At 43.1% G+C, this 27,555-nt stretch overlaps 1 protein-coding gene across 18 annotated transcripts; it reads right to left on the bottom strand.

Moving 5' to 3' along the window:
- Window positions 1-88: 88 nt before the first annotated feature.
- Window positions 89-24,918, bottom strand: LOC110508768 (centrosome and spindle pole-associated protein 1). Of its 18 annotated transcripts, none has more exons than XM_090224772.1 (29): window positions 24,213-24,482; window positions 23,799-23,876; window positions 23,271-23,391; window positions 23,045-23,120; window positions 22,833-22,936; window positions 22,560-22,625; window positions 21,986-22,344; window positions 18,166-18,321; window positions 17,555-17,646; window positions 17,342-17,438; window positions 16,371-16,700; window positions 15,848-15,966; window positions 14,213-14,354; window positions 13,446-13,557; window positions 12,966-13,113; window positions 12,156-12,287; window positions 11,502-11,608; window positions 11,101-11,250; window positions 10,749-10,892; window positions 10,434-10,550; window positions 10,239-10,305; window positions 10,019-10,145; window positions 7,553-7,698; window positions 2,546-2,692; window positions 2,318-2,361; window positions 2,140-2,200; window positions 1,770-1,873; window positions 1,326-1,476; window positions 89-1,181 (listed from the first exon to the last, which is right to left on the bottom strand). In XM_090224772.1, the coding sequence occupies exons 3-29, from the start codon at window positions 23,373-23,375 to the stop codon at window positions 961-963; spliced, it is 3,624 nt and encodes a 1,207-aa protein (XP_090080898.1). In that variant the 5' UTR covers window positions 23,376-23,391; window positions 23,799-23,876; window positions 24,213-24,482; the 3' UTR covers window positions 89-960. The 18 variants fall into 18 exon arrangements, 17 of the variants coding, with proteins under 17 accessions (XP_090080898.1, XP_090080891.1, XP_090080892.1 ...); XM_090224765.1 differs by having other exon boundaries at window positions 13,446-13,560; window positions 15,848-15,972; window positions 24,213-24,437; XM_090224766.1 differs by having other exon boundaries at window positions 15,848-15,972; window positions 24,213-24,437.
- Between the last annotated feature and the right edge of the window lie 2,637 nt (window positions 24,919-27,555).

The raw sequence follows: 27,555 nt of genomic DNA, 5'->3' as shown, positions 1-27,555 counted from the left end.
TGCTTATTTTGCTATTTGTCATGCATGGCTTAGGGGCCTGTCACAAATTAAACAGCTATCAGGTGAACTGAAACACAATGTACAAAACTTCCTTATTTAAAATAGTTTATTCTATTAAGTTGAAAATGAGGTCACATCTTGGCCAAACATTTTACACACGGTACATATAAAAAATGCCATTTGAACAATTTACATTACAAATGTAGTGCTATTATTATAGATGTCCTGAACTGTTTCGAAGACTAAGAGCTCTATTCAATCCATATTGCAGAAGTTCAGCATGACTGAAATTTAAATGTTCGGAGACTGCATTTACAGTAACCGATGCATGTCAGCTCAATCAGCGATACAGAATTAATAGTCCTAAGGCAACCCTAGTACACTGTTCTTTTAGAGGATGGCAGCTGAGGCTGCAGGCTTTTGTTCCAGCCCACCTCTTACACACCTGATTTAACTAATCAACTTTAATAGTGCTTGACTGGAGAAAATGCCTGCACACAGTGTCCTTATAGGAATGGAGTTTTTCTCCCTTGTACTTACTAACCATTCTGAGACAATCTGCATATTTTTCATTACAGGTCCATGAAAGTACAATCTATACATTTTTCATAAGAAGCTCATAATTCTGCATTGCAAGAGGTATTTTGAGGTAGACCATGATACACAAGTCAAGGGTTAAGTTAGTAGACACATCGATCTAGAAGCTAAAGCAGATGATCCTTCTCTGTTGAGGAGATCCTGTCAGCATGACCACTGATGTGGATGCATCAAGCCAAGTGAGGGCAGTGTACAAACGTAGGTCCCCTACACAACAGTTTCTTCACAGAAATGTTTACACCACCATTGTGTGGCTATTTTTGCACAGAAAATCAGGTCTAACACGTGTGAAGCGTTGTACAACCTGAGTGTGTACGGAACCAAAGTGCTTTGAGTAACCATGTTAGAGCGGAGATGGTTAGATTAGCCATGGTAGGTAGAGGGGCCTTCCCAGTCCTGCACGGTAGACTCTCTGCTGGCCAGCCTCTCCCTGCAGGGGGTCTGGCCAGTCATTAAGCGCTTCAGCGTCTCCGAGGTGCCTGGCCTCATCCACGGCTCCGTGGCAACCGTATCCACGGAGCCCTGAGTGTGTGGGGTGTGAGGGGAAACCTGCAGAGACATATCTTCATCACCAGACAGGTCTGCTGGAAGAGAGAGACCGTAAACAGATATCATCAACCTAACAATGATTAATAGACAGATCTCCCAGGTAAGATGGCTGACAAATTGTTCCATTCCGGCACATTGGGGCACTGACAGCCTCAGTTTAATCTTTATACAACACCCACCTCTTCTGAGGCCATGGCGGCTCACAGCCAGCAGCCTCTTGGTCCTATGGTGGTTACGCTCTCTACCATGGTGCTGTGTGTTGAGACTGGCCTCTGACTGGCGGGAGTAGTTCTCTGGATGGCCAACAGGCTCTCTGGAGCTCCCCCGCTCCTAAACAAGCCAGAGCACAAGGTATAATGATGGTAGAGGAATATAGCATGTTCAATGGAGAGCTGCCACTGGCCTCTATTTAAGAAGTGAGGATATATTCATGATGTATGGGTCAGGGGTTGTATGTACCAAGTGTCTCAGTGCTGATTTAGAAACCATTTAGCCTTTTAGCCTTTCATGATGAAAAAGATTACAAGGACAAAGGGGACCTGATCCTAGATCAGCCCTCTGATGCTTGGAGAATACTGTCCCAGATATTAGAGACTGAACTTTGAGTTATAGAGGGTTCTTACATTGTGCAGGTCTGCCCTCTTGGCCAGCCTCCTCCTCTCCCTGGCTGAGAGCTGGGGCTTCTGTTCAGGTGGGGGGGACACTGGGAAGGCTCCACCCATGGGATCTTGGGGCAAACCACAGGTAAATAGTTAGTAGTGTGCTTCTCAAGACACTCCTTCCCTTACAACAACTGGTGTACATCCCAAATGGCTCCCTATTGTGTACTACTTTTGACCAGGTCCCATCGGCCTCTCCCATAGGGCTCTGGTCAAAAGTAGCACATTATTTAGGGAATACGGTGCCATTTGGGACGCAGCTTTAGTTGTGTGATTCTCAAGGCGCTCAATCCCATACTACACATGATAGTAGTGAACCACCACCAGGCTTTACCAATGAAGGCACTGTCAGACTCCAACAGGGAACCTCTCATAGGATCCCCCACTGCATTCCTCTGGGGAGAAGAGTGTACAGGCATTGTGTCACACACAGACAAGCATGTACTGTACAGCAAAGAGACCACTCTGTGGTTTAGGGCGATAGCTAAACAAACTGGCAAGTAGAAACTCACCAAATAATGGTTTTGTTGCTGGGGTGGTGACAAGTGAAAATAATCTGCAAAATAGAAAGACAAATGATTTCCAAGCCCTTAAAGTGCAAGTACTCCACCTGTAAATATCCTCATGTTAGTGATAAAGCAGTGAACAGAGGTGAGCAATGAGTATTTAAGCAGTTAGGTTGATATTAGGTCTGTAGTCAGCGTGTGGAGTTTGATATTGAGAGTGTGTGTGTTACTGACCAGCGGCAGGTTTCCTCCTCAGGCTGTTGTTGATCCTGCGTAGCTCCTCCCTGTAGTCTGCCTGTCTCTGGATGTCCACACTCTGTCCATCCCTGTCGCTAGGGTGCTCACAGTAACCATGGCCTTCCACCTCTCTGGAGTCAACATCTGCAGTACAAACAAGGCTTCTCCACTCAATACTCAATGCATGACAATACTGATCACCCGGGTCAAAAGTAGTGCACTAAAAAGGGAACAGGAAAACGAGTGCAGACACAGCCTTAGTTGCTGCATTTGTTTTATGAGCATAGTGTGCTGTTAAAGGGCAAATCCACCACTTTTCAACCTCATTTTCATTATCTCCAGCACAATACCAGTGTAAACATATGTGAAAACAGCACATTTCTACATTTTGCAGAAAAAAATGCAGATAAAAATATCCAATGACAAGTTACATTTTAAAAACAGTGATGTTCAAACACTAAGATTTGCAGTGCTGTGGGGAGCAATAAAATATCCTCCTGGGATTGAAAACTCAGGTTTTAAAGTTTTTTTTTTACATTTTAATTATGTTTCTTAACCACAGATCATAGAAATGCACTGTTTTTACACATGTAGACTGGTTTCGTGCTGGAAATTATGAATAGAAGGTTGAAGTGTCAGAATTGCCCGTTTAAGACTTAACAATCAATAGCCTGGATTACGTTCCACATGGCACTCCATTCCATACAGTGTGTTACTTTTAACCTGACCCTATGGGCACTGGTCAAGGGTAGACCACTACATAGGGCATGGGTTCTCAAATGTTTTGGGCAGGGGACCCCTTTAGTGATAGCAAATTCAACAGGGACCCCTCATAACTCGAGTGAGATTTAAATAGCAAATAAATCATTTGACTACGACTTTGGCAATGCATGGCCAGACGAACCAAGTCTCAGGCCCAGGGAAGGAACATTTTAAAGGCCCAACTCTTGGCATAGGAAAGAAAATGTTGCAATTTTCAAGCTAATTTCCTGCAATTCTACATGACTCTGTTCTGGTAAAAAAGCTGAGGGATGGGCCTGGAGAAATGTAACCATTCTCAAATTCATAGACAGAGCTATGGATGCAAGGACAATCCATGATAACAAATTTATAGTTTCACTGTTTTGAGGCTATACAGTGTTTGTTTACATTTACATTCTTTACAAACAGGGGATGTAAAACAAGCTCATATTTTGGATTCGATGGGATACAACAATTAAACCAAGCTCCTGAGGCATTTATAAAATATATATTCTTCAAGAATTAATGGATATTTATATACATACACGCACAGTTGAAGTCGGAAGTTTACATACACCTTAGCCAAATACATTTAAACTCAGTTTCACAATTCCTGACATTTAATCCTAGTAAAAATTCCCTGTCTTAGGTCAGTTAGGATCACCACTTTATTTTAAGAATGTGAAATGTCAGAATAATAGTAGAGAGAATGATTTATTTCAGCTTTTATTTCTTTCATCACATTGCCAGTGGGTCAGAAGTTTACATACACTCAATTAGTATTTGGTAGCATTGCCTTTAAATTGTTTAACTTGGGTCAAACGTTTCAGGTAGCCTTCCACAAGCTTCCCACAATAAGTTGGGTGAATTTTGGCCCATTCCATCTGACAGAGCTGGTGTAACTGAGTCAGGTTTGTAGGCCTCCTTGCTCGCACACGCTTCAGTTCTGCCCACAAATGTTCTATAGGATTGAGGTCAGGGCTTTGTGATGGCCACTCCAATACCTTGACTTTGTTGTCCTTAAGCCATTTTCCATAACTTTGGAAGTACAGTGCCTTGCGAAAGTATTCGGCCCCCTTGAACTTTGCGACCTTTTGCCACATTTCAGGCTTCAAACATAAAGATATACAACTTTATTTTTTTGTGAAGAATCAACAAGTGGGACACAATCATGAAGTGGAACGACATTTATTGGATATTTAAAACTTTTTTAACAAATCAAAAACTGAAAAATAGGGCGTGCAAAATTATTCAGCCCCCTTAAGTTAATACTTTGTAGCGCCACCTTTTGCTGCGATTACAGCTGTAAGTCGCTTGGGGTATGTCTCTATCAGTTTTGCACATCGAGAGACTGAAATGTTTTCCCATTCCTCCTTGCAAAACAGCTTGAGCTCAGTGAGGTTGGATGGAGAGCATTTGTGAACAGCAGTTTTCAGTTCTTTCCACAGATTCTCGATTGGATTCAGGTCTGGACTTTGACTTGGCCATTCTAACACCTGGATATGTTTATTTTTGAACCATTCCATTGTAGATTTTGCTTTATGTTTTGGATCATTGTCTTGTTGGAAGACAAATCTCCGTCCCAGTCTCAGGTCTTTTGCAGACGCCATCAGGTTTTCTTCCAGAATGGTCCTGTATTTGGCTCCATCCATCTTCCCATCAATTTTAACCATCTTCCCTCTCCCTGCTGAAGAAAAGCAGGCCCAAACCATGATGCTGCCACCACCATGTTTGACAGTGGGGATGGTGTGTTCAGCTGTGTTGCTTTTACGCCAAACATAACGTTTTGCATTGTCTTCTTGCCACTCTTCCATAAAGGCCAGATTTGTGCAATATACGACTGATTGTTGTCCTATGGACAGAGTCTCCCACCTCAGCTGTAGATCTCTGCAGTTCATCCAGAGTGATCATGGGCCTCTTGGCTGCATCTCTGATCAGTCTTCTCCTTGTGTGAGCTGAAAGTTTAGAGGGACGGCCAGGTCTTGGTAGATTTGCAGTGGTCTGATACTCCTTCCATTTCAATATTATCGCTTGCACAGTGCTCCTTGGGATGTTTAAAGCTTGGGAAATCTTTTTGTATCCAAATCCGGCTTTAAACTTCTTCACAACAGTATCTCGGACCTGCCTGGTGTGTTCCTTGTTCTTCATGATGCTCTCTGCGCTTTTAACGGACCTCTGAGACTATCACAGTGCAGGTGCATTTATACGGAGACTTGATTACACACAGGTGGATTGTATTTATCATCATTAGTCATTTAGGTCAACATTGGATCATTCAGAGATCCTCACTGAACTTCTGGAGAGAGTTTGCTGCACTGAAAGTAAAGGGGCTGAATAATTTTGCACGCCCAATTTTTCAGTTTTTGATTTGTTAAAAAAGTTTGAAATATCCAATAAATGTCATTCCACTTCATGATTGTGTCCCACTTGTTGTTGATTCTTCACAAAAAAATACAGTTTTATATCTTTATGTTTGAAGCCTGAAATGTGGCAAAAGGTTGCAAAGTTCAAGGGGGCCGAATACTTTCGCAAGGCACTGTATGCTTGGGGTCATTGTCCATTTGCAAGACCCATTTGCAACCAAGCTTTAACTTCCTGACTGATGTCTTGAGATGTTGCTTCAATATTTCCACATAATTTTCTTTCCTCATGATGCCATCTAGTTTGTGAAGTACACCAGTTCCTCCTGCAGCAAAGCACCCCCACAACATGATGCTGCCACCCCTGTGCTTCACGGTTGGGATGGTGTTCTTCGGTTTGCAAGCCTCCCTCTTTTTTCTCCAAACAACGATGGTCATTATGGCCAAACAGTTCTATTGTTTCATCAAACCAGAGGACATTTCTCCAAAAAGTACAACCTTTGTCCCCATGTGCAGTTGCAAACCGTAGTCTGGCTTTTTATGGCGGTTTTGGAGCAGTGGCTTCTTTCTTGCTGAGTGGCCTTTCAGGTTATGCCAATATAGGACTTGATTTACTGTGGATATAGATACTTTTGTACCTGTTTCCTCCAGCATCTTCACAAGGTCCTTTGCTGTTGTTCTGGGATTGATTTACAATTTTCGTACCAAAGTACATTCATCTTGAGGAGACAGAACGCGTCTCCTTCCTGACCGGTATGACGGCTGCATGGTCCCATGGTGTTTATACTTGCGTACTATAGTTTGTACAGATTGTCACGAACCGGCTCAAAGTGCGTAACAAACAAGGAGACAACGTGGAGATAAGGAATAACAAAATATATTTATTTAACTAAAGTAAAACTAAATATAATTAACAATGGTGTATGTAGTCAGTAGTGTAAGTGAGTGGTTGCCTGCATAAATGTGATAATGAGGGGTGTTGAAATTGCCGCCACATCCAAAATCTGTGTCTGCATGGAAAAAGTATCCTCAATGAATGGGGAAGAGGTGCATTTATCCTGGGACACACCCGAGCCCAGGTGTGTCCCATTTTGCTGACGGCCCTCCCGGCTCCGCCCACCGACATCCTATTAAGGAAAACAAGAGCAAAGAGAAACAGTTTGGCAGACAGAGTTGGAGGGTCGTCACAAGATAAATGTGGTACCTTCAGGCGTTTGGAAATTGCTCTCAGGGATGAACCAGACTTCCCATGATGTCAAGCAAAGAGGCACTGATTTTGAAGCTAGGTCTTGAAATACATCCACAGGTAAACCTCCAATTGATGTCAATTAGCCTATGAGAAGCTTCTAAAGCCATGACATAATTTTCTGGAATTTTCCAAGCTGTTTAAAAGGCACAGTCAACTTAGTGTATGTAAACCTCTGACCCCCTGGAATTGTGATACAGTGAATTATAAGTAGTGAATTATAAATGAAATAATCTGTCTAAACAATTGTTGGAAAAATGACTTGTCATGCACAAAGTAGACGTCCTAACTGACTTACCAAAACTATAGTTTGTTAACAAGAAATTTGTGGAGTGGTTGAAAAACAAGTTTTAATGACTCCAACCTAAGTGTATGTGAACTTCCGACTTCAACTGTATATCATATTATTTTCATACCGAAAATGGATGTAGCAACTAAGGATTCTAGCTTTAAACACAAAACATTTTGTGGAATACAAATAGTATTAAAATGTATAATTGGTAGAGCACTGAGGATACCTCTTTTCTTTTCTTTTCTTTTTTCTTTATATATATTTTGAGATCTGGCCACAGGCCCCACTTTGACAACCCCTGACATAAGGAATAGGGTGCCATTTGGGACAGGCCCATTATTCAAACAGTCACTGTATATCTTTACCTCTGTATCTGAACTGCAGCGAGTCGTGGATCCTGTGCAGGTTGTTGGGCTCTGTGTTCCTGGAGGAGGGTCTCCTGACAGGGGCCTGCAGCCGCAGTCTGGCCATGTCAAACACATCCACCTGGGGCTGCTCCCTGTCCCTGTGCCTGGACACCAGCACACAGTCACATCGTTCAGCGTGTACACACCGCACTGGGGCTAACATATAGCCTAGACCAGGGGTCGTCAAAAGGTAGTTTTGTTTTTTTTGGCCCACAAACATTTTTGAATTAATAAAAAATGGCGGTCATACCACAGATTCTCAATTGGATTGAGGTCTGGGCTTTGACTTGACCATTCCAAGACATTTAAATGTTTCCCCTTAAACCACTTGAGTGTTGCTTTAGCCATATGCTTAGGGTAATTGTCCTGCTGGAAGGTGAACCTCCGTCCCAGTCTCAAATCTCTGGAAGACTGAAACAGGTTTCTCTCAAGAATATCCCTGTATTTAGCGCCGTCTATCATTCCTTCAATTCTGACCAGTTTCCCAGTCCCTCCCTGCCATGCTGCCCTACAGAATGATGCTGCCACCCCCATGCTTCACTGTGGGGATGGTGTTCTAAGGTGATGAGAGATGTTGGATTTGCACCAAACATAGCGTTTTCCTTGATGGCCAAAAAGCTCAATTTTAGTCACATCTGACCAGAGTACCTTCTTCCATATTTTTGGGGAGTCTCCCACATGCCTTTTGGCGAACAACAAATGTGTTTGCAAATGTTTTCTTTAAGCAATGGCTTTTTCCTGACTACTCTTCTGTAAAGCCCAGCTCTGTGGAGTGTAAGGCTTAAAGTGGTCCTATGGACAGATGCTGTGGAGCTTTGCAGCTCGTTCAGGGTTATCTTTGGTCTCTTTGTTGCCTCTGATTAATGGCCTCCTTGCCTGAACTGAGTATTGGTGGGTGGCCCTCTCTTGGCAGGTTTGTTGTGGTGCCATATTATTTCTATTTTTTTAATAATGGATTTAATGGTGCTCTGTGGAATGTTCAATGTTGCAGACATTTTTTTATAACCCAACCCTGATCTGTACTTCACAACTTTGTCCCTGACCTGTTTGGAGAGCTCCTTGGTCTTCATGGTGCCACTTGACTGATGGTGCCCCTTGCTTAGTGGTGTTGCAGACTCTGGGGCCTTTCAGAACAGGTGTATTTTTACTGAGATCATATGACACTTAGATTGCACACAGGTGGACTTTATTTAACTAATTATGTGAATTCTGAATGTAATTGGTTGCACCAGATCTTATTTAGGGTCTTCATAGCAACGGTGGTGAATACATATGCACGCACCACATTTCTGTTTTTCATTTATAATTTTTTGAAACAAGTAATTTTTTCACTTCACCAATTTGCACTATTTTGTGTATGTCGATTACATGAAATCCAACCAAAAATCCATTTAAAATTACAGGTTGTAATGCAGCAAAATAGGAAAAATGCCAAGGGGGATGAATACTTTTGCAAGGCACTGTATCTGTGACCAACAGATGCATACTGTATCTGTATTCCCAGTCATGTGAAATCCATAGATTAGGGTCCAATTCATTTATTTAAATTGACAAATTTCCATATGTAATTCAGTAAAAAAGTTATTATTTCGCGGATGACAGACGTTTAGGGAATGGGGAGAAAGTGCACTAACTCAACAAAAAAACGGAATGATTTTCTGTGCAAAATTTCCATATGACTGGTTAAATAAATAGAAAACATGTTTCTGATAAAATGTCAGTTCGGCTTGCACTATTCGCTGTAGACAGCATGTCTACAGACAGTATCTAACAGAGCATTCTTATTCTCTCAAGATGCTGAAAGATTAATTTCTCCACTGCTGTTCCGGAGTTAAAATGTTGCCTTAATTTGGTGTAGAACTTTACCGTAAGAAATGCTTAATTCTACATGCACTGATATTAAGGCTATGTGAGAGGTTATAGACCTACAGTCAGTGTCCAGATTTCAGTTTCCATTTAACCCATCTGAACAGTAGGCTACAGTCCCAGTCTTGTGACTGTTTCTCAAACATTACTTTTCTGACCCTCCCTTCTTATTTATTTTCAACTCTGCATTTCGCAGCTTTTCCCTTATTGAATTAAACTCAGACATTGTTATTTTTGCCTCCAGGATTGATGTTAACTTTTTCTGCGTGTTCCCAAAAGCTTTTGGCGATTGGTGTGTAGGCTATTTGGCACGTGTACAGTTAGGCCCTAAAGCTCTCCGGATATAAATTGCACAAGAACTATACATTTATTGATTTAAGGTATTGTTTTCTGTTTTCAACCCACCCACCCTTCATCTACACAATATTTAATTAGTCTACACCTGTCAGTCCCATGGATATAACTGTGGGGACTGTGGGTTATGAGTCAAACCATGCATCACTAACTCACAGCACTACACACGACCAACAGTGGAGGGCATCACCTCACCAGTCTTACCTGTCACTCATAGGAGAGTCCAGCTCCTCCCACTCTGACTGCAGTAGCTGGCCCTCCAGTCGTTTCTGCTCGCTACGCAGCTGTCTACGCAGCTCGGACAGCTCGCTGATCACACCCCGCTGGTCCTCTGGCACAGACACACACGTCAGCATCACAGACGTTGAGAGAAAATTAAGTTTCTACCTGCTGTGTACTGTATTATAGTGTGAGGCAGTGTTACCGGCAGCTCTCAGCTGGTTCCTGCGAGCTGGGACTGGGGGGGACTGGAGGCCTGACAGAGAGCGCTCCTACAGGGGGAAGAGAGGGAGGAAGACAAGATCCAGTCGTTGTGCTCCACTGATACTTCCTCAGTCAAACTATTTCTCTCCATGGTGGTGTGGAAGAGGACATGCTGTGTGCTCTGGAAGTCACTCACAGACAGCGGGACAGTAGTAACGCGATGGCTGTCCATGGACGGAGGTCTGGGGCTGTACTGGGGAGCCTGATGCCTCTTTTGGAGGGTGGGAATGGGGGGAGACGGCTCCCTTGGTACCTTCAGACAGACAACCACATGAATGTCCTCACTTATCTCATATGAATCTCTCAGGGCCTGCTTCCTGACTAAAAAGTACTTTCAATAGAGATTGTTCATTGAGCATGCTTTTTAATCCAGGACTAGGCTTAATGTCTGAACAGTAAACCTCCCCTCAATGCTCAGAGGGTCAAACAGAGAGCCTTCCATCGAGCTCACCTCCTGTAGGCGTGCCCATCTCTCCTTCTCATACTGCTTCCTCAGGGCAGAGTTCTCCTTCTCCTCTGCCTCTTTCTTCGTCCTCTCCACCTCTTTCTTTCGCTCCTCAGCCAGACGGATCAGCTCATCATTCTTGGCTTTTTGCTGGAGGAAAAAAAAAAAAAAAAAAAAACTTTGCTAAGTCCCCTTAGTGAGTGAGTTACAATAAAGATTTGCTGAACTGAATGACTCATGTCAAACGATAGCATTCAGGTGATAGACATGTTACTTGTAGTAGTAGATGAGTATTGCAGTGTAATCTAATGCTACAGCTCCCTTAGTGAACCCAAGCCCTGGTCCAGTTAATACTGACCTCCATCTCCTTGCGTTTCTTCCTGTCCTGTTCTTCTTCATACTCTCTCTGGATGCGTTCCCTCTGCTCAGCCAGCCTCTTCTCCTCCTTCTCCTCCTGCAGCCTCTGGCACTCTCGCTCCTCCGCTTCCTTCCTCCGCTTCTCCTCAATCTTAGGCAGCAGGACAGACAACCAGGGTCATCAGTGAGACAGTCTGTATGCGTGTATCCAATCAGATATCAAAGCTGAGTGTATGGTTAACCAAATCATCAATGCGCATCAGTACAACATTGAGTTTATGCTCAGGAATAAGCTTTTTTTTAAATGTGACTTCTGATCAAGTTTAGGGGAAGGTTTATGTCTGGTGATAATATGAAAACGCTACTCTAGCCATCACAGTACTGATGTGTAACATCCAGTACCTGTTGTTTGAGGTAAGCCTTGTACTTTTCCTGTTCTTGGAGCTGCTGTGGTGTGGGCAGGTTCCCAAAAATACTGCCTCTGGCAAACGAAGGGGCCTGAGCAAAACCTGTGTAGAGAAACCCACCAGGCAAAACAACATAGTAGCTGAATATGACAGTGAATTGGACAGGATGGTGAAGCTGTAATCGCTCATGGACGGACTACGTAAATGATACCGTAGGTCTGTCATGATACAAACGGGATGCGAGACATGATGAGCAGCATTAGTTCCGGTGCTTAGGTTTTTCGTCACTGGTTATTTGGACAAATCACGATTTCACAGGTGTTAGCATCTGACTTTCAGAAGCAGAGGGCTAATAGACTTGCTCGTAACTTGCAGAGAGGGTGGAGCTCTTCATTCCGTTTCCGATTCTCGCTCTCTCTCTTAACATGCATCGAGCATCTGACCAATTACACAAGACTTTAGTTCTGGATTAACCAAGATTACTGAGGGTGCCACTACCACTTTGGGTTGTTTCCCAAATGGCAGCCTAGACTCGGGCCCATAGGGCTTTGGTCAAAAGTAGTGCAATATGAAGGGAATAGGGTACCTTGTGAGACGCAGCTTTCCTCTCGGTCCTTAGAATCACATCAATGTGAAAACCACTATCTACCTGAGACTCTATGGGTGGAGGGAGGTCTAGTGTCCTCTCGGGGCACTGCCATGGTGGCTCTTGCACTCTTCTGCCATGTCTCAGGGTTGATGTAGGCCTCTTCATTATGCTTGTGCATCTGGTGCAGATCGGCTGGTAACACAATACACACGATTATGATTAGCAATATCCTTTTAAAGATTAAAAAACATTACACAATGGCTTTCTCTGCTATCAGTCTCCAAAACATTTGAACTGAAACAAAGTTTAGAGAATATGTGGACCATAGTGTGGAGGAAGGGAAATAACAGGGATATGGTGGAAATTACAAGATTGTTATAATGTTGTTATTGCATCAAATGGTCGTTTTATGCAACAGAATAAGGGGTTGTTAGAATGCTCATCTGTGTGTGTTCTACGAGGATGGACCTCTGGGTGATACCGCATTCCAGAGCATGAGTAAATGTTTCTGTTCTATAAGGTACCCGGGGGAGATGGCTCCAGTATGGAGTTGGGGGGGCCAGACCCTGGTCTCTACACGAAGAGGACAGTCTTTCCAGCAGATACTGTCTGTTGTGAATTATAAGTATCTTCCATACAAATCTTAACCTTGTGACCCACTCCATACATCTGTTGTGTGTCATGTAGACTCAAGGAGGTTTGCTATAAAATGCTGTGGCTCAAACCAGCAGGTTGAGTTCTCAGTGATCACCTCCAGGGGTGGTTACCGACCAGCTCCATTACTGCACTAATTAAATAATACAGTTTGATTGTTTAGAAAAAATCTAAGTCTCTCCTTTTGATTACAATAATTCCACCACAGGAACATACTGATGAGGTTGCCCCTGCTGTCTCTGAGAGGGGCTCCTCCTCCTCCTCTCCCCCAGGGGTCGTGGTTCTTCATGTCTGCCTCCAGCTTTGCCTCGTAGCGATCTGTCTCCTCCCTGTCCAGCCTCCGCCGCTCTCGTCTCTCCTGGATCTGTAGTCAGGTTAGGATGGAACACTGATCAGAATACCAAATAAGATATTTGTCTATTCATAACGCATAACGAGTCATCACCAGTCACAGAGGGCAATGGAAGAGGCTGGAGTGCAATGGTATATTGCTGTTGGAATGTCTAAACATTTTCAGTTAAATACTTTTTTCTAACACTTGTAATATTCTATATCAAGCTACAACTCATCTGTTACCTGGCAAAAAATCTGACTCCTCCCTTTCCTGGGGTCACCCTGCCGAAATAGCACACTCTGTGACAAAACGCACGGAGACGAAAGATTCTGCTGACTTCCACATTCACATTCTCAATGTACCTGTTGTCTTAGTGCCTCCTTGTAACGTAACACACTCTCTTTAGATGGCTTGACCTGCTCTGCAGGGAATACTCCAATCCCTGAACCCATGGTAGCAGCATCACTGGCAGGTCTGCTGAACAAGAGACAATGTTAATTCACTCATGTATTCCTTCTGTTCATTACTATAAAAAGCAGATAAATTTGAAATGTTCAATACTATGCAAAAAGGTATGGGAAACAGGAGACACAATTGATGTGGTTTGTCACTTTTCATGCCTTACGTAATGAATATCAATGTGAAAAATATCTTCATACAGCCACTAGGAGGCGAGAGAGCGAGACAGCTCAGAGCTGTCCAGACCAGTACAGACTGCAGCAGTGACTCAGCAGGGAGGGAACAACTCTGACCAGACCTGTGCAGACTGCAGCAGTGACTCAGCAGGGAGTCAACACTCCTGTCTGTCCAGATGGCCAGTGGACATGACCGTCTCATAACAGAACACTAGCCATCGATAGGGGGAACAGCTCTGTTTGTTCCTTTAGAGGAGGTGCCCCCAACTGGTGAATAGGGGATACACTCATTGTAGGTGTTGAAGAGTCCCGATTCTCTAACCTTCTCCAGAAGTGGGCACTCGTTCACTTCCCCATATTCCTCACAGCAGTCCATTCCTTTTCAATCAATGAGGGGGAGTGTACAAGTACACACTTCAGGAGAACGGTAGATAATCAGAATGTAGCCTAGGTGTTGAAGGGAAGAGAAAGGATGAGATTGGTACAACACATACCGTGGAGGGGGCTCTGGGTGGCTGCTCCCATTGTAATGGCTGTGAGGGCTGTGTTGACCCATCTGGCTGGGGTGAGGCCCTGCAGGAGGAAGGCTGAGGTAGGACATGGGCTGCACCCCTCCTGTCAGCGGGATCTGACCATCTAACATAGAAACACAGAACACTCATTATGCTGGATCAGAGAACACATGTATTATATGCCAAAATGTGCACACTACTTTGTATGAAGTGATGCATTGGTTATGCATACTAAATAGTATGCTAGTATGGACATTGGGACATAGTAAATTGTTTTCACTCCAGCAAACATCCATTCATTTTTTTGTAAGTGTATTGTAACATGGAACTCTTTTCATGTGTTAATATAGACTATAAGCTAAGGACCCTGGAACTAAACACCTCCCTCTGCAACTGGATTCTGGACTTCCTGACGGGTCATCCCCAGGTGGAAAGGGTAGGTAACAACACATCCGCCACGCTGATCCTCAACACGGGGGCTCCTCGGGTGTGTGCTCAGTGCCCTCCTGTACTCCCTGTTCACTCATGACTGCATGGCCAGGCACGACTCCAACACCATCGTTAAGTTTTCCGATGACAACAGTGGTAGGACTAATCACCAACAGCGACGAGACAGCCTATAGTGAGGTCAGCGACCTGGCTGTGCGGTGCCAGGACAACAACCTCTCCCTCAACATGATCAAGACAAAGGAGATGATTGTGGACTACAGGAAAAGGAGGACCGAGCACACCCCCATTCTCATCGAAGGGGCTGCAGTGGAGCATGTTGAAAGCTTCAAGTTCCTTGGCGTCCACATCACCAACAAACTAACATGGTCCAAGCACACCAAGACAGTCGTGAAAAGGGCACGACAAAACCTATTCTCCCTCAGAAGACTAAAAAGATTTGGCATGGGTCCTCAGATCCTCAAAAGGTTCTACAGCTGCACCATTGAGCGCATCCTGACTGGTTGTATTATTGCCTGGTATCACAACTGCTTGGCCTCAAACCGCAAGGCACTAGTGCGTACGGCCCAGTACATCACTGGAGCCAAGCTTCCTGCCATCCAGGACCTGTATACCAGGCGGTGTCAGAGGAAAGCCCTAAAAATTGTCAAAGACTCAAGCCACCCTAGTAATAGACTGTTCTCTCTGCTACCGCACGGCAAGCGGTACCGGAGCGCCAAGTCTAGGTTCAAGAGGCTTCTAAACAGCTTCTACCCCCAAGCCATAAGACTCCTGAACATCTAATCAAATGACTACCAACACTATTTGCATTAACCCCCCCCTCTTTTACACTGCTGCTATTCTGTTTATTATCTATCCATCGTCACTAACTCTGCCTACATGTACAGCTCAATTACCTCAACACCGGTGCCCCCGCACATTGACTCTGTACTGGTACCCCCTGTATATAGCCTCGCTTATATATATATATATATATGTATATAGCCCCCTGTATATAGCCTCTGTTATTTTACTGCTGCTTTATTATTTGTTACTTTTATATATATATTTTTTTTTGTATTTTTCTGAACTGCATTGTTGGTTAAGGGCTTGTAAGTACTTCACTGTTGTATTCGGCATGTGACAAATAAAATGGGATATATAATAGACTGGTAGGTAGGTGGTGCTTACAGTAGGCCAGGTTAGGGTCCAGTGGGTTCCTTGCACCATAGTAGAGATGGGCCTCATCATAGGGACTTCTATATGCATCTGCCAATGTGGATGGTGGATGAGGAAGGAAACCTGCCATCCTGAAACTCAATCATATGGCAATGTTAAATTGTCAGACAAAAAAATAATGTAGTGAATTTATCAGCTTGAAAACACACCTGGTCTATTCAAAATGGCACCCTTTTTCCTATATAGTGCACCACTTTTGACTGGAGCCCGGGTGCCATTTGGGACGCAGACCAGGATTACTGTCATAGCAACCTAGGTGGCAGGTAGCCTAGTGGTTTGAGCGTTGGGACAGTAAGTGAAAGGTTGCTGGTTCGAATACCTGACAAGGTGAAACATTTGTTGATCTGCCTTTGAGCAAGGCACTTAACCCTAATTTGCTGCAGAGGTGCCATACTACTATGGCTGACCCTGTAAAACAACATTTCACTGAACCTTTCCAGTGTAATGTTATGTGACAATCTTTTTTTTGTTTTACCTGGGAGTGTCCATGCTCCTGTGAATGGCCTGGCTATAAGGGGAGGTGCCTCCACTGTTGAGGCCCAGGGTGTGGCTGTAGTCCAGCAGGGGGGACTGGAAGGCCACGCAGGGCTGCTCAGGGGGAAGCCTCTCTCTGTTTTCCTCACTGGGTCTCCCATTCAACTCATCCCCTGGTAGGTCCACAGCTTGGCCTGGTGGGCACCAGCTGTCTTTTCTCTTTCTGGCATGGTCATCACTATTCACTGCTCCAAACTGTTTGATCCGATCTGCCTTTTCCTCCGGGTCAGTTGTCCCTGTCACAGCAACTCTGAGCTCTAAATCCTTCTCCCTAATACGACAAAGGACATAACACACAGCTCATATGAGGTAACCATATCTGTGTTTGAAAACCTTAGTCTATCTTAGTGCGATGGGCTACATGATGTACATAGACGCATTTTAGCAGCATTGTGGTCGGAGGTAGATTTGTTTAAGCTGCGTTTACACAGGCAGCCCAATTCTGATAATTTTGGATCTTATTTATTTTACTCCATATATGAACAACAACTTACACAAACAACTTATTTTACCTTTAACTAGGCAAGTCAGTTAAGAACAAAATCTTATTTTCAATGACGGCCTAGGAACAGTGGGTTAACTGCCTTGTTCAGGGGCAGAACGACAGATTTTTTTTTACCTTGTCAGCTCGGGGATTTTATATTGTATGCTCACAACCCCGTCCCTAGTGCCTGCATTATTTTCCATTTGGCCTTAAAAAATTCTCGTCGCCCATACTATTTCAATAATTATTGGCAAAAGATCTGATTTGTCAAAATATCAGAATTGGTTTGCCTGTGTAAAGGCAGCCTTATAATCAAATCTACCTCAGACTACAAAGCTGCTAAAATGTAGCCCATCTCACTAAGATGGAAAATGTAAGGGTTTGTTCTTCATTGGACAGCAGGATCAAACGCAGATATTGACACCCACCTCTTCTTATTCCTTTGCTGTTCAGCTATCTGCTCCTGCAGCTCATGCCTGTACCTCTCCTTCCTTCCCTGCAAGGCAGCAGCTGCATCTGCAGCCCCTGTCAGACATGCCATGTCACCACATTTGAGGAATATCATCAAATGTTCAATTAGTCCAACAAAAAAACACAGCAGTTAATCTTAGTAATGAACTTCAGAACAGAGTGGGTCTTACCAATCATAAGCCCGGTAACGAATTCAAGCTCGTCCTTCTTGGTAGAGGATCTGGATCTTCCACTGGGTCTCATCCCTGCTGGTACCTGCAGCCTGGCAGATAGGACGTCAATCAGCACTCACAGTACACTCATCATACCTCACAGACGAGTGTCTCTCGGTATTCTTCAATGTTTGTTTAGTGAGCGAGTGGTTGAATTGTGTGTGAAGTTTTGAGTGCAGAGGGTAACAAAATGCTTAAGGTCCACTATTGGTTTGTCTGATTTCAGGCCGGCTTGGGATTTAATATGATCTTATTGTACGAGCGGAATCTAAATCAACAAGCCATGATCCAGCTACAGTGTGACATCAGACCTTTCATCTGTCCTTTTCCATCCAATGTCCTTAAAATTGAAACCAAAAAATGTGTTTTATCCAGATTAAAGTTTATATTTTGTCTACTGTTTACATACATTTACATAGAGAAAATGCACTGCATTATAAAATCCATAACAAAAAGAGAGACATGGCAATCCAATCATGTTCACTTGTCCAAATTGGTTTTAGCACAATCCTTTGGAAGTTAAAGTTATCAAAATTATAGGTATAGTGATTTAGTACAACTTGACGTACTTGGGTTTGGGGGTTAGAGAGGATGTCCCCTGGCTTGCCTCCAAATAATCCTCATTAGGAACAACAGACCCGTTAGTCTCCTTCCTGTCTGCATATTGACTACTCTCTGTGTAGTCAGGCAGTTCAGCACCTCTGTCCCTGAGCCTTGATATGTCCCTGGGCAAAAAAGAGGAAGACAATGAACAATACTTTTTCAAAACATAGACATAAAAACATACTGCAAATACCATGTCAGTAGGAATAGTTAACCAATTACATAGCTAAAAACTGAAACCATTAAAGGTAAGTGTAACATCATTAACAAGTTGGGCCAACAGGGAATGGGTGGAGGGAGGGGATAGAATGTAATTTGTTTAATATTATTTTCATATTGTATATTGTTGTGCCTTTTTCTTTGTTTGCTGATCAGGTAAGAAAAAACGGTATATTTGTAATTACACATAACAAGAATTGCACGACAATGGCACCGTGACTAGGAACATGGACGTGTACAAACAGACTGCCTATGACCTCCGTAAATCAAGAGGCAAATTGACAGTACAGGGACAAAGTGGAGTCGCAATTCAACGGCTCAGACACGAGATCTACGTGGAAGGGGCTCCAGACAATCACGAATGATAAAATGGAAAGCTAACCACGTGGAAGACACTGACACCTCGCTCCCAGACAAGCTAAACACCTTCTTCGCCCACTTGGAGGAAAACATTGAGCCGCTGACGCGGGCCCCCGCTGCTCACGAGAACTGTCTGCTCTCCTTCGCCGTGGTCATTTAAGCGTGTTAACCCTCGCATGGCTGCCGGCCCAGACAGCATCCAAAACACTGCCTTATCCCACCTGGACAAGAGAAATACCTATGTAAGAATGCTTTTCATTGACTACAGCTCTTTTCATTGACTACAGCTCAGCCTTCAACACCATAGTGCCCTCCAAGCTCAGGACCCTGGGTCTGAACCCCGACCCTATGCACCTGGGACCGGGATTTCCTGACGGGCCGACCCCAAGTGGGGTCAGAGGGGCCCCACAAGGGGAGCGTGCTCAGCCCTCTCCTGTACTCCCTGTTAACTCATGACTGCGTGGCCACGCACGTCTCCAAATCAATCATCAAGTTTGTTGATGACACAATAGTGGTAGACCTGATTACCAACAACAACGAGACAGCCTTTAGGGAGGAGATGAGAGCCCTGGCTGAGTGGTGCCAGGAAAATAACCTCTCCCTCAATGTCAACAAACAGGAGCTGAACGTGGACTACAGGAGACAGCAGAGAGCACATCCCCATCGGCGGGCTGTAGTGGAGTTCCTCGGTGTGCACATCACTGACAACCTGAAATGGTCCCTTGACACAGTGTGTAGAAGGTGCCACATCACCTCTTCAACCTCAAGAGGCTGAAGAGGTTCGGCTTGTCCCCCAAGACCCTCACAAACTTCTACAGACGCACCATTGAGCGCATCCTGTCGTGCTGTATCACTGCCTGGTACGGCAATTGCAACATCCGCAACCACAGGGCCCTCCAGAGGGTGGTGGTGCGGTCAGCCCAACGAATCATCGGGGGCACACTTCCTGCCCTCCAGGACATCTACAGCACCCGGTGTCATAGGAAGGCCAAGAAGATCATCAAGGACCCCAGCCCCGTTCACTCCGCTACCATCTAGGAGGCGGAGACGGTACAAGTGCATCAAAGCTGGGACCGAGAGACTGATGAACAGCTACTATCTCCAGGCCATCAGACTGTTAAACAGTCACCACTAGCTGGGCTCCGCCCAGTACCCCGCCCTGAACCTTAGTCACTGTTACTAGCCAGCTACCACCCAGTACTCTACCCTGCACCTTAGAGACTGCTGCTGTATGTACATAGTCATTGAACACTGGTCACTTTAATGTTTACATACGGTTTTATCCACTTTATCTATATACTGTATTCTAGTCATGTCTCATCCTATACAACTACTGCTGCACACACCTCTTCTATTCATATACTGTCTAAAAGTCACCAGTGGTGATTTATCAATATATTGATAAGTCACCTTGTCCGAGAGAGATTTTATTGTCATCAAAACGGTAGGGTAAGCCTACATGAAACACAGCCCTTATTTTAAGTGTTTCTAAAATTCCTTATGGGAAAAATGAATGGTGGAAAAACTATTGGAACCAATTCTCTGTTTGACTGCAAGGTTTTAAGGGTATTATGACACCTCCATTATGGAATTGTGTTTTTAGAAATGTTGATAGATTAATCAAAAATGAAAATCTGAAATGTCAAGTCAATAAGTATTCAACCCCTTTGTTATGGCAAGTGTAAATAAATTCAGGAGTAAAAATTTGCTTAACAAGTCCGATAAGTTGCATGGACTAACTCTGTGCAATAATGGTGTTTAACATGATTTTGAATGACTGCCCCATCTCTGTAATCCCCACATACAGATAATTGTAAGGTCCCTCAGTCAAACAGTGCATCTCAAGCACAGATTCAACCACAACGACCAGGGAGGTTTTCCAATGCCTTGCAAAGATGGGCACCTATTGGTAGATAAAAATACATTTAAAAAAAAATATCACATTGAAAATCCCTTTGACTATAGTGAAGTTGACTTAGTTGACGGAGAGGAAGGAAACCACTCAGGGATTTCACCATGAGTCCAATGGTGATTTTAAACCAGTTACAGAGTTAAATGGCCGTGATAGGAGATAACTGAGGATGGATCAACAACATTGTAGTTACACAATACTGACCTAAATGACAGAGTGAAAAGAAGGAAGCCTATACAGAATACAAATCATTCCAAAACATGCATCTTGTTTGCAATAAGGCACTAAAAAACTGCAAAAAAATGTGGCAAAGAAATTAACTTTATGTCCTGAATACAAAGCATTATGTTTGGGGCACTTCCAATAGAACACATCACTGAGTGCAACCCTTCATATTTTAAAACATGGTGGTGGCTGCATCATGTGATGGGTATGCTCTTCATCGGCAAGGGAGTTTTTTGGGGGATAAAAAGAAAAGGAAAAGAGCTAAGCACAGGCGAAGTCCTAGAGGAAAACCTGGTTCAGTCTGCTTTCCAACAGACACTGGGAGACAAATCCACTTTCATCAGGACAATAACCTAAAACACAAGGCCAATTATACACTGGAGTTACTTACCAAGACAACATTGAATGTTCCTTAGTGGCCTAGTTACAGTTTTGATTTAAATCACTTGAAGATCTATGGCTGTCTAGCAATAATCAACAACCAACTTGACAGAGCTTGAAGAATTTTAAAAGGGGGAAAATATTGCACAATCCAGGTTTGCAAAGCACTTAAGAGACTTGCCCAGAAAGACTCACAGCTGTAATCAATGCCAAAGGTGATTCTAAGATGTATGGACTCGGGGTTGAATAATTATCTAATAACATATATGTTTTATTTCTATTAATAAATCAAAAAGTAAATTTTTCTTCCACTTTGACATTGAAGTATTTTGTGTTGATTTTTGACCAAAAAAATGACAATTAAATCAATTTTAATCCAACTTTGTAACCACACAATTAAGAAAGTCAAGTGTGTGAATACTTTATGAAGGTATTGTATTTATATTCTGGTCTCTGACATTGCTTGCTCTGATATGAATTAATTTATTTAAACTTTTTTGATTAGTTGTGTATTGTTTTGTATTGCTAGGTATTACTGCTCTGTTGGAGCTAGAAAACATAAGCATTTCGCTGCACAGGTGATAAAATCTGCAAATCTGGGTACGCGACCAATAAATATTGATTTGTTTTGACCTTATGTCCAAAAATATTTTATTTGTATCACATAGGAAGTGTTTTTAAAAAAATACCTTAAGTCTGTTTTGTAGTGTCTTCTTTGCCACGTCCTCTCTTCTCTCTCTAGCCTCGTCTGCCTTGGTCTCCTTCTCATCATCAGATCCAGCTCTTCCTCTGTGAGGTCTGCCTCAGAGTCAAAGTCCACTCTCACCAACCTGGCCCTCTCTCTGGGAAGCAGCAGCTCATCCTCAGGCCACAGGCCCTCCATCCTCCTGCCCTCCACTAGGCAGCGTCCTCCCCTGTGCAGTCGCCTCCTTCCTTCTGTCAGCGTGGCTGCGTCTCTCATGGAGGGGGCCTGCTTGGGGTGCACCGGGGGTCGGGGGCTGCAGTGGACATGTATTTCTGGAGGAGCTCTGAGAGAAGCAAGCTGCTCCTGTGTGTATAAGGGGGAAAGGACAGCTTAAAAATGATCGACTTTTCGTTCCAAGCACCCTTTTTACTTGCAGAAGATAGAGTTGAGCACGTTCTCTTAAGACATGTTTAAGGTGACCTGACGTCTAAAGTTCTCTCTCTCTCAATGAACTCTAAGCGGCTTCAGTTGACTGAGCATGGTATAAAATAGGCTATATGCAGAACTGTCTAGGTTACCTTAGCAGCTCTCCTCTCACCAATGGGAAGGGATGGGTCTGGTTCTGCAGCATTGAGATGTTTTTTCTATAATTAAGGAACAAAATTGGCCAAATCAGCCCATATCAGAGATTGTAAAAAAGATATATATTTGGTAGAAAAATATTTGGAAGATAACTGCACTGACTCCTTGCATCCACAACATTCCAGTAAATCTTGTGGCCCATGCATGGATGCTGACAGGTTACAAAGTAGTAAAAACTATATAACTTTTGGCATTGGTAATATTATTACCTGAGCCACGTAGCGTCTGTAGTCCAGACGGAGCTCTTGCTGTAACTTCTGTTTCTTCCTCTCATAGTCTTCACCCAAAGGTAAACTTAGACAACAATTCTCCTCTGAAAAACAGGATGACATACATGAAATAAGACCTCCCAACAGCCAGGATTTAGATCTACCACAAAGTGATTACAAATTGGGTTTATAACTTCAAATCTATACTGTACCCTTCCCTTGTTCTGTGGCTGACTTAAATGTTCGGATATTTGTGAATGTGGGGTCATGGGCCTTGTAGTCTTTTGTCTGTTGATCAGTAAATACGTCACAGGTCAGAAAATTGCAATAATTTGTTCAGCTGTCACCAAACACATAAAGTAGCATGCATTGCACTCATGTCCAAGTCCAACATTTTCAGTATTCTAGCACCACAGTAAAAGGAGCATTGAAACACACCCTTATTTCAAGGTAAGGTGGATCCTGTTCCAAGCTGGCTTTATCCTCTGCCACTCTGTCCTTCTGTAGCTGGATGAATTTCTCAAGTTCATCATCCATCTCCATTTATATTACAGGCTCACTGAAAAAGACAGTGACAAAATGTCAAATGTATGAATACAGCTCAACTGTACTAGCAACGTACACACATTATAACGTTATCTAGCTAGTAAACAGACACTTCAATGTTTCTGTGAAATGGTTCAAATAGAGATGATGTTGACGTTTGCAAGAAAGGTCTTGAATTGTAAACATTTGGGCGCTACTGGTAGCTAACTGGCTACGTTATCGTACAATAGTAGTAGCAGCTAGGTAACGTTAGCTAGGTAGCTAGCATGACTGTAACTAAACCATCTACGTATGCTGTTGTAATTTCCTCTGATCATCTCATTGACAAAATGTAGCAATGATCCGCTGTCTCTTTAATTTCCGTTGTCAAGCAACCACTGAACACAAAATCATGTTTTAGCGAGAGACATGTGGTCGTACTTCGTAACTCTTGCGTTGTTAATTAAACAGAAAATAGAAAGTCCAGTCAGCGGTGCCGTTGATTGGTGTTTATTCTGACTATAGACAGAAGGAAGCGCATAAAAAAACACACATTAGGGCCAGGCACTGGTTTTAGCTAACTAGCATTTAAACTATACCTAGCTAGCTAACAAGCAAACTGACATTAACGTTACACGCAAACATGAATACTTTTACACGAGTAAGCGAACATGCCAGATTCTCATTATAAACTCAATTAGCTAGCTAACGGAAGTTAGTTGGCCAGCTAACCTGTTTGCTAGCTCACGCTACAACGACAAATGAATGTAAGTCAGGCGTTGACTGGAAAACTGTTGCTGAGTTGGTTTCCTAACACGCCAAGTGAAATATTAAAATGGCATAAACAATACTCACCATTTGAGCAACCAAGTTAGCTAGCGAACTTGCTAACATTTGCTACTCCGGTAGCTAAAGCTACAAGGCAACAGCTGCCAAATGGCAACAGCAAAGATGATGGATATACTGACAAGATACACGTTTCTCCGCCCTAACAATAGAGCCCCACAGTACGAGTCATAATCAAATGTTAACTCTAACATGAGCAGATGTCAGGTCTTGAACCTTGTGAAATTGCTGTGCAATTTCCGGCGAGCGTTTACTGTACCCGTTTTAATTTACTGTTCTAACAGTGGCCAATCAGGCTACTGTGGCTAACTGATCATAATGTAGGCCTACCAGAGGGGCCTAGCATAAAAAAAACAATGAAGAAAATGCATCACATAACATTTTAAATGGAAATAGCAGTTCTATCATTCAGCATACAGTATCAACCAATGTGTGGTGTTCAATGTAGACCTAAATTCGATGTGGCTTTCCGTCCAACATCTCAGACCCTATCAAATCATCACAAAATAATAATGCATGTTCAACCGTTTCCTCTACCACTCATCCATTACACATTACAGTACCATGTTAACCTATTAATTTCAAATATTAATTAAATCCCGTATGCCCTAATCACATCCTACACAACATCCTCCCTTCTGTTCCCATGACATGACACTATCCCCCGTACAGATTTCGTTGTACTATATAACACATTTCTGCCCTTACTACTTTCATCCCATTGTCTCTGCCAGCAACCTAACCCATTTTTACAAATCAATGTTTTAATTTCCCCTCTACCCAACTACACGTTTTGTCTTGTTTTGCACACTTTGTACAAAATAATAAAATGCAGTACTACAGGATATTTCTTAACGTAGCTCTTTATTAGCTAGCTATAACTGGCATGTTCACGTATCGCCAACCAGGATCAAACTGCCTATGACCTTACCTTTTGGGTGATCTTAACCAATCATAGCACAATATGATATGGCGGTAAAATGTATCCAATTACAATTCAGTATGTTTACACATATGAATATTACACCTTTATATCCACAAAATTATTTTTCACTGCTCTTTTTGCTATTATATCTACTATATAATTTCAATAAACACCTGTATGAGCCGGAATCCAACAGTACTGAATTTCAATAGCATTTCAATGTAACCCCAACAACATCATCATCATTATTATTATTTCTAACCATAAATCCTCATGTTCTGACTTTCACACAAGCAGTTTAGAGGGAACATTGGTCATATCAGTCAAACAAGGAATTGGTTCCAATCGTTTTTTCCACCATACATTTTTCCCATAGAGGATTTTAGAAACACTTAAAATAAGGGCTGTGTTTCTTGTAAGCTTACCCTGATGTGACGTTTTGATAACTGTAGATCTCTCTCTAGGACAAGGTTACTTTTATCAAAAGAGTCACCTGTATTTACCTAATAGCTAATGTGGCTATCATAAAGAACTACAAATGCCATGATGACCTGGACGAGACTGACAAATCGAGGCAAAGGTAAGACTCTGGATAACTAAAGGTCCTCAATGATGTCCCCATTGCCCTTGATTCCAAGCAATGTTGTGATGCTATTTTTATTGACTTGGACAAAGCTTTTGATACTTTAGACCATTCCATTATTTTGGGCCGGCTAAGGAGTATTGGTGTCTCTGAGGGGTCTTTGGCCTGGTTTGCTAACTTTCTCTCTCAAAGAGTGCTGTCTCAGCCACTGCCTGTCACCAAGGGAGTACCCCAAGACTCAATCCTGATACAGTCTCATACTCAGCTGGCCCCTCCCCAGATTTTGTGTTAAATGCTCTACAACAAAGCTTTCTTAGTGTCCAACAAGCTTTCTCTAACCTTAACCTTGTTGTGAACACCTCCAAAACAAAGGTAATGTGGTTTGGTAAGAAGAATGCCCCTCTCCCCACAGGTGTGATTACTACCTCTGAGGGTTTAGAGCCTGAGGTAATCATCTCATACAAGTACTTGGGAGTATGGCTAGACAGTGCACTGTCCTTCTCTCAGCACATATTCAAGCTGCAGGCTAAGTTAAATCTAGACTTGGTTTCCTCTATTGTACTCGCTCCTCTTTCACCCCAGCTGCCAAACTAACCCTGATTCAGATGACCATCCTACCCATGCTAGATTACGGAGACATAATTTATAGATCGGCAGGTAAGGGTGCTCTCGAGTGGCTAGATGTTCTTTACCATTCGGCCATCAGATTGTTGGCCTCCTTGCTCGCACACGCTTTTTCAGTTCTGCCCATACATTGTCTATGGGATTGAGGTCAGGGCTTTGTGATGGCCACTCCAATACCTTGGCTTTGTTGTCCTTAAGCCACTTTGCCACAACTTTGGAAGTATGTTTGTGGTCATTGTCCATTTGGAAGGCCCATTTTTCGACCAAGCTTTATCTTCCTGACTGATGTCTTGAGATGTTGATTCGATATATCCACATCATTTTCCTTCCTCGTGATGCCATCTATTTTGTGAAGTACACCAGTCCCTCCTGCAGCAAAACACAACATGATGCTGCCACCCCTGACTTCACGGTTGGGATGGTGTTCTTCGGCTTCGGATGGTCATTACGGCCAAGCAGTTCTAATTTTGTTTCATCAGACTAGAGGACATTTCTCCAAAAAGTACAATCTTTGTCCCAATGTGCAGTTGCAAACCGTAGTCTGGCTTTTTTATGGCGGTTTTGGAGCAGTGGCTTCTTCCTTGCTGAGCCGACTTTCAGTTTATGTCAATATAGGACTAATTTTACTGTGGATATACAGTGCCTTGCGAAAGTATTCGGCCCCCTTGAACTTTGCGACCTTTTGCCACATTTCAGGCTTCAAACATAAAGATATAAAACTGTATTTTTTTGTGAAGAATCAACAACAAGTGGGACACAATCATGAAGTGGAACGACATTTATTGGATATTTCAAACTTTTTTAACAAATCAAAAACTGAAAAATTGGGCGTGCAAAATTATTCAGCCCCCTTAAGTTAATACTTTGTAGCGCCACCTTTTGCTGCGATTACAGCTGTAAGTCGCTTGGGGTATGTCTCTATCAGTTTTGCACATCGAGAGACTGAAATTTTTTCCCATTCCTCCTTGCAAAACAGCTCGAGCTCAGTGAGGTTGGATGGAGAGCATTTGTGAACAGCAGTTTTCAGTTCTTTCCACAGATTCTCGATTGGATTCAGGTCTGGACTTTGACTTGGCCATTCTAACACCTGGATATGTTTATTTTTGGTCCTGTATTTGGCTCCATCCATCTTCCCATCAATTTTAACCATCTTCCCTGTCCCTGCTGAAGAAAAGCAGGCCCAAACCATGATGCTGCCACCACCATGTTTGACAGTGGGG

The sequence above is a fragment of the Oncorhynchus mykiss genome, chromosome 28, assembly GCF_057628025.1.
Source record: "Oncorhynchus mykiss isolate SJ-2025 chromosome 28, ASM5762802v1, whole genome shotgun sequence".
In the NCBI taxonomy this organism is placed as follows: domain Eukaryota; kingdom Metazoa; phylum Chordata; class Actinopteri; order Salmoniformes; family Salmonidae; genus Oncorhynchus; species Oncorhynchus mykiss.
This window is presented reverse-complemented; position numbering and strand designations above follow the sequence as displayed.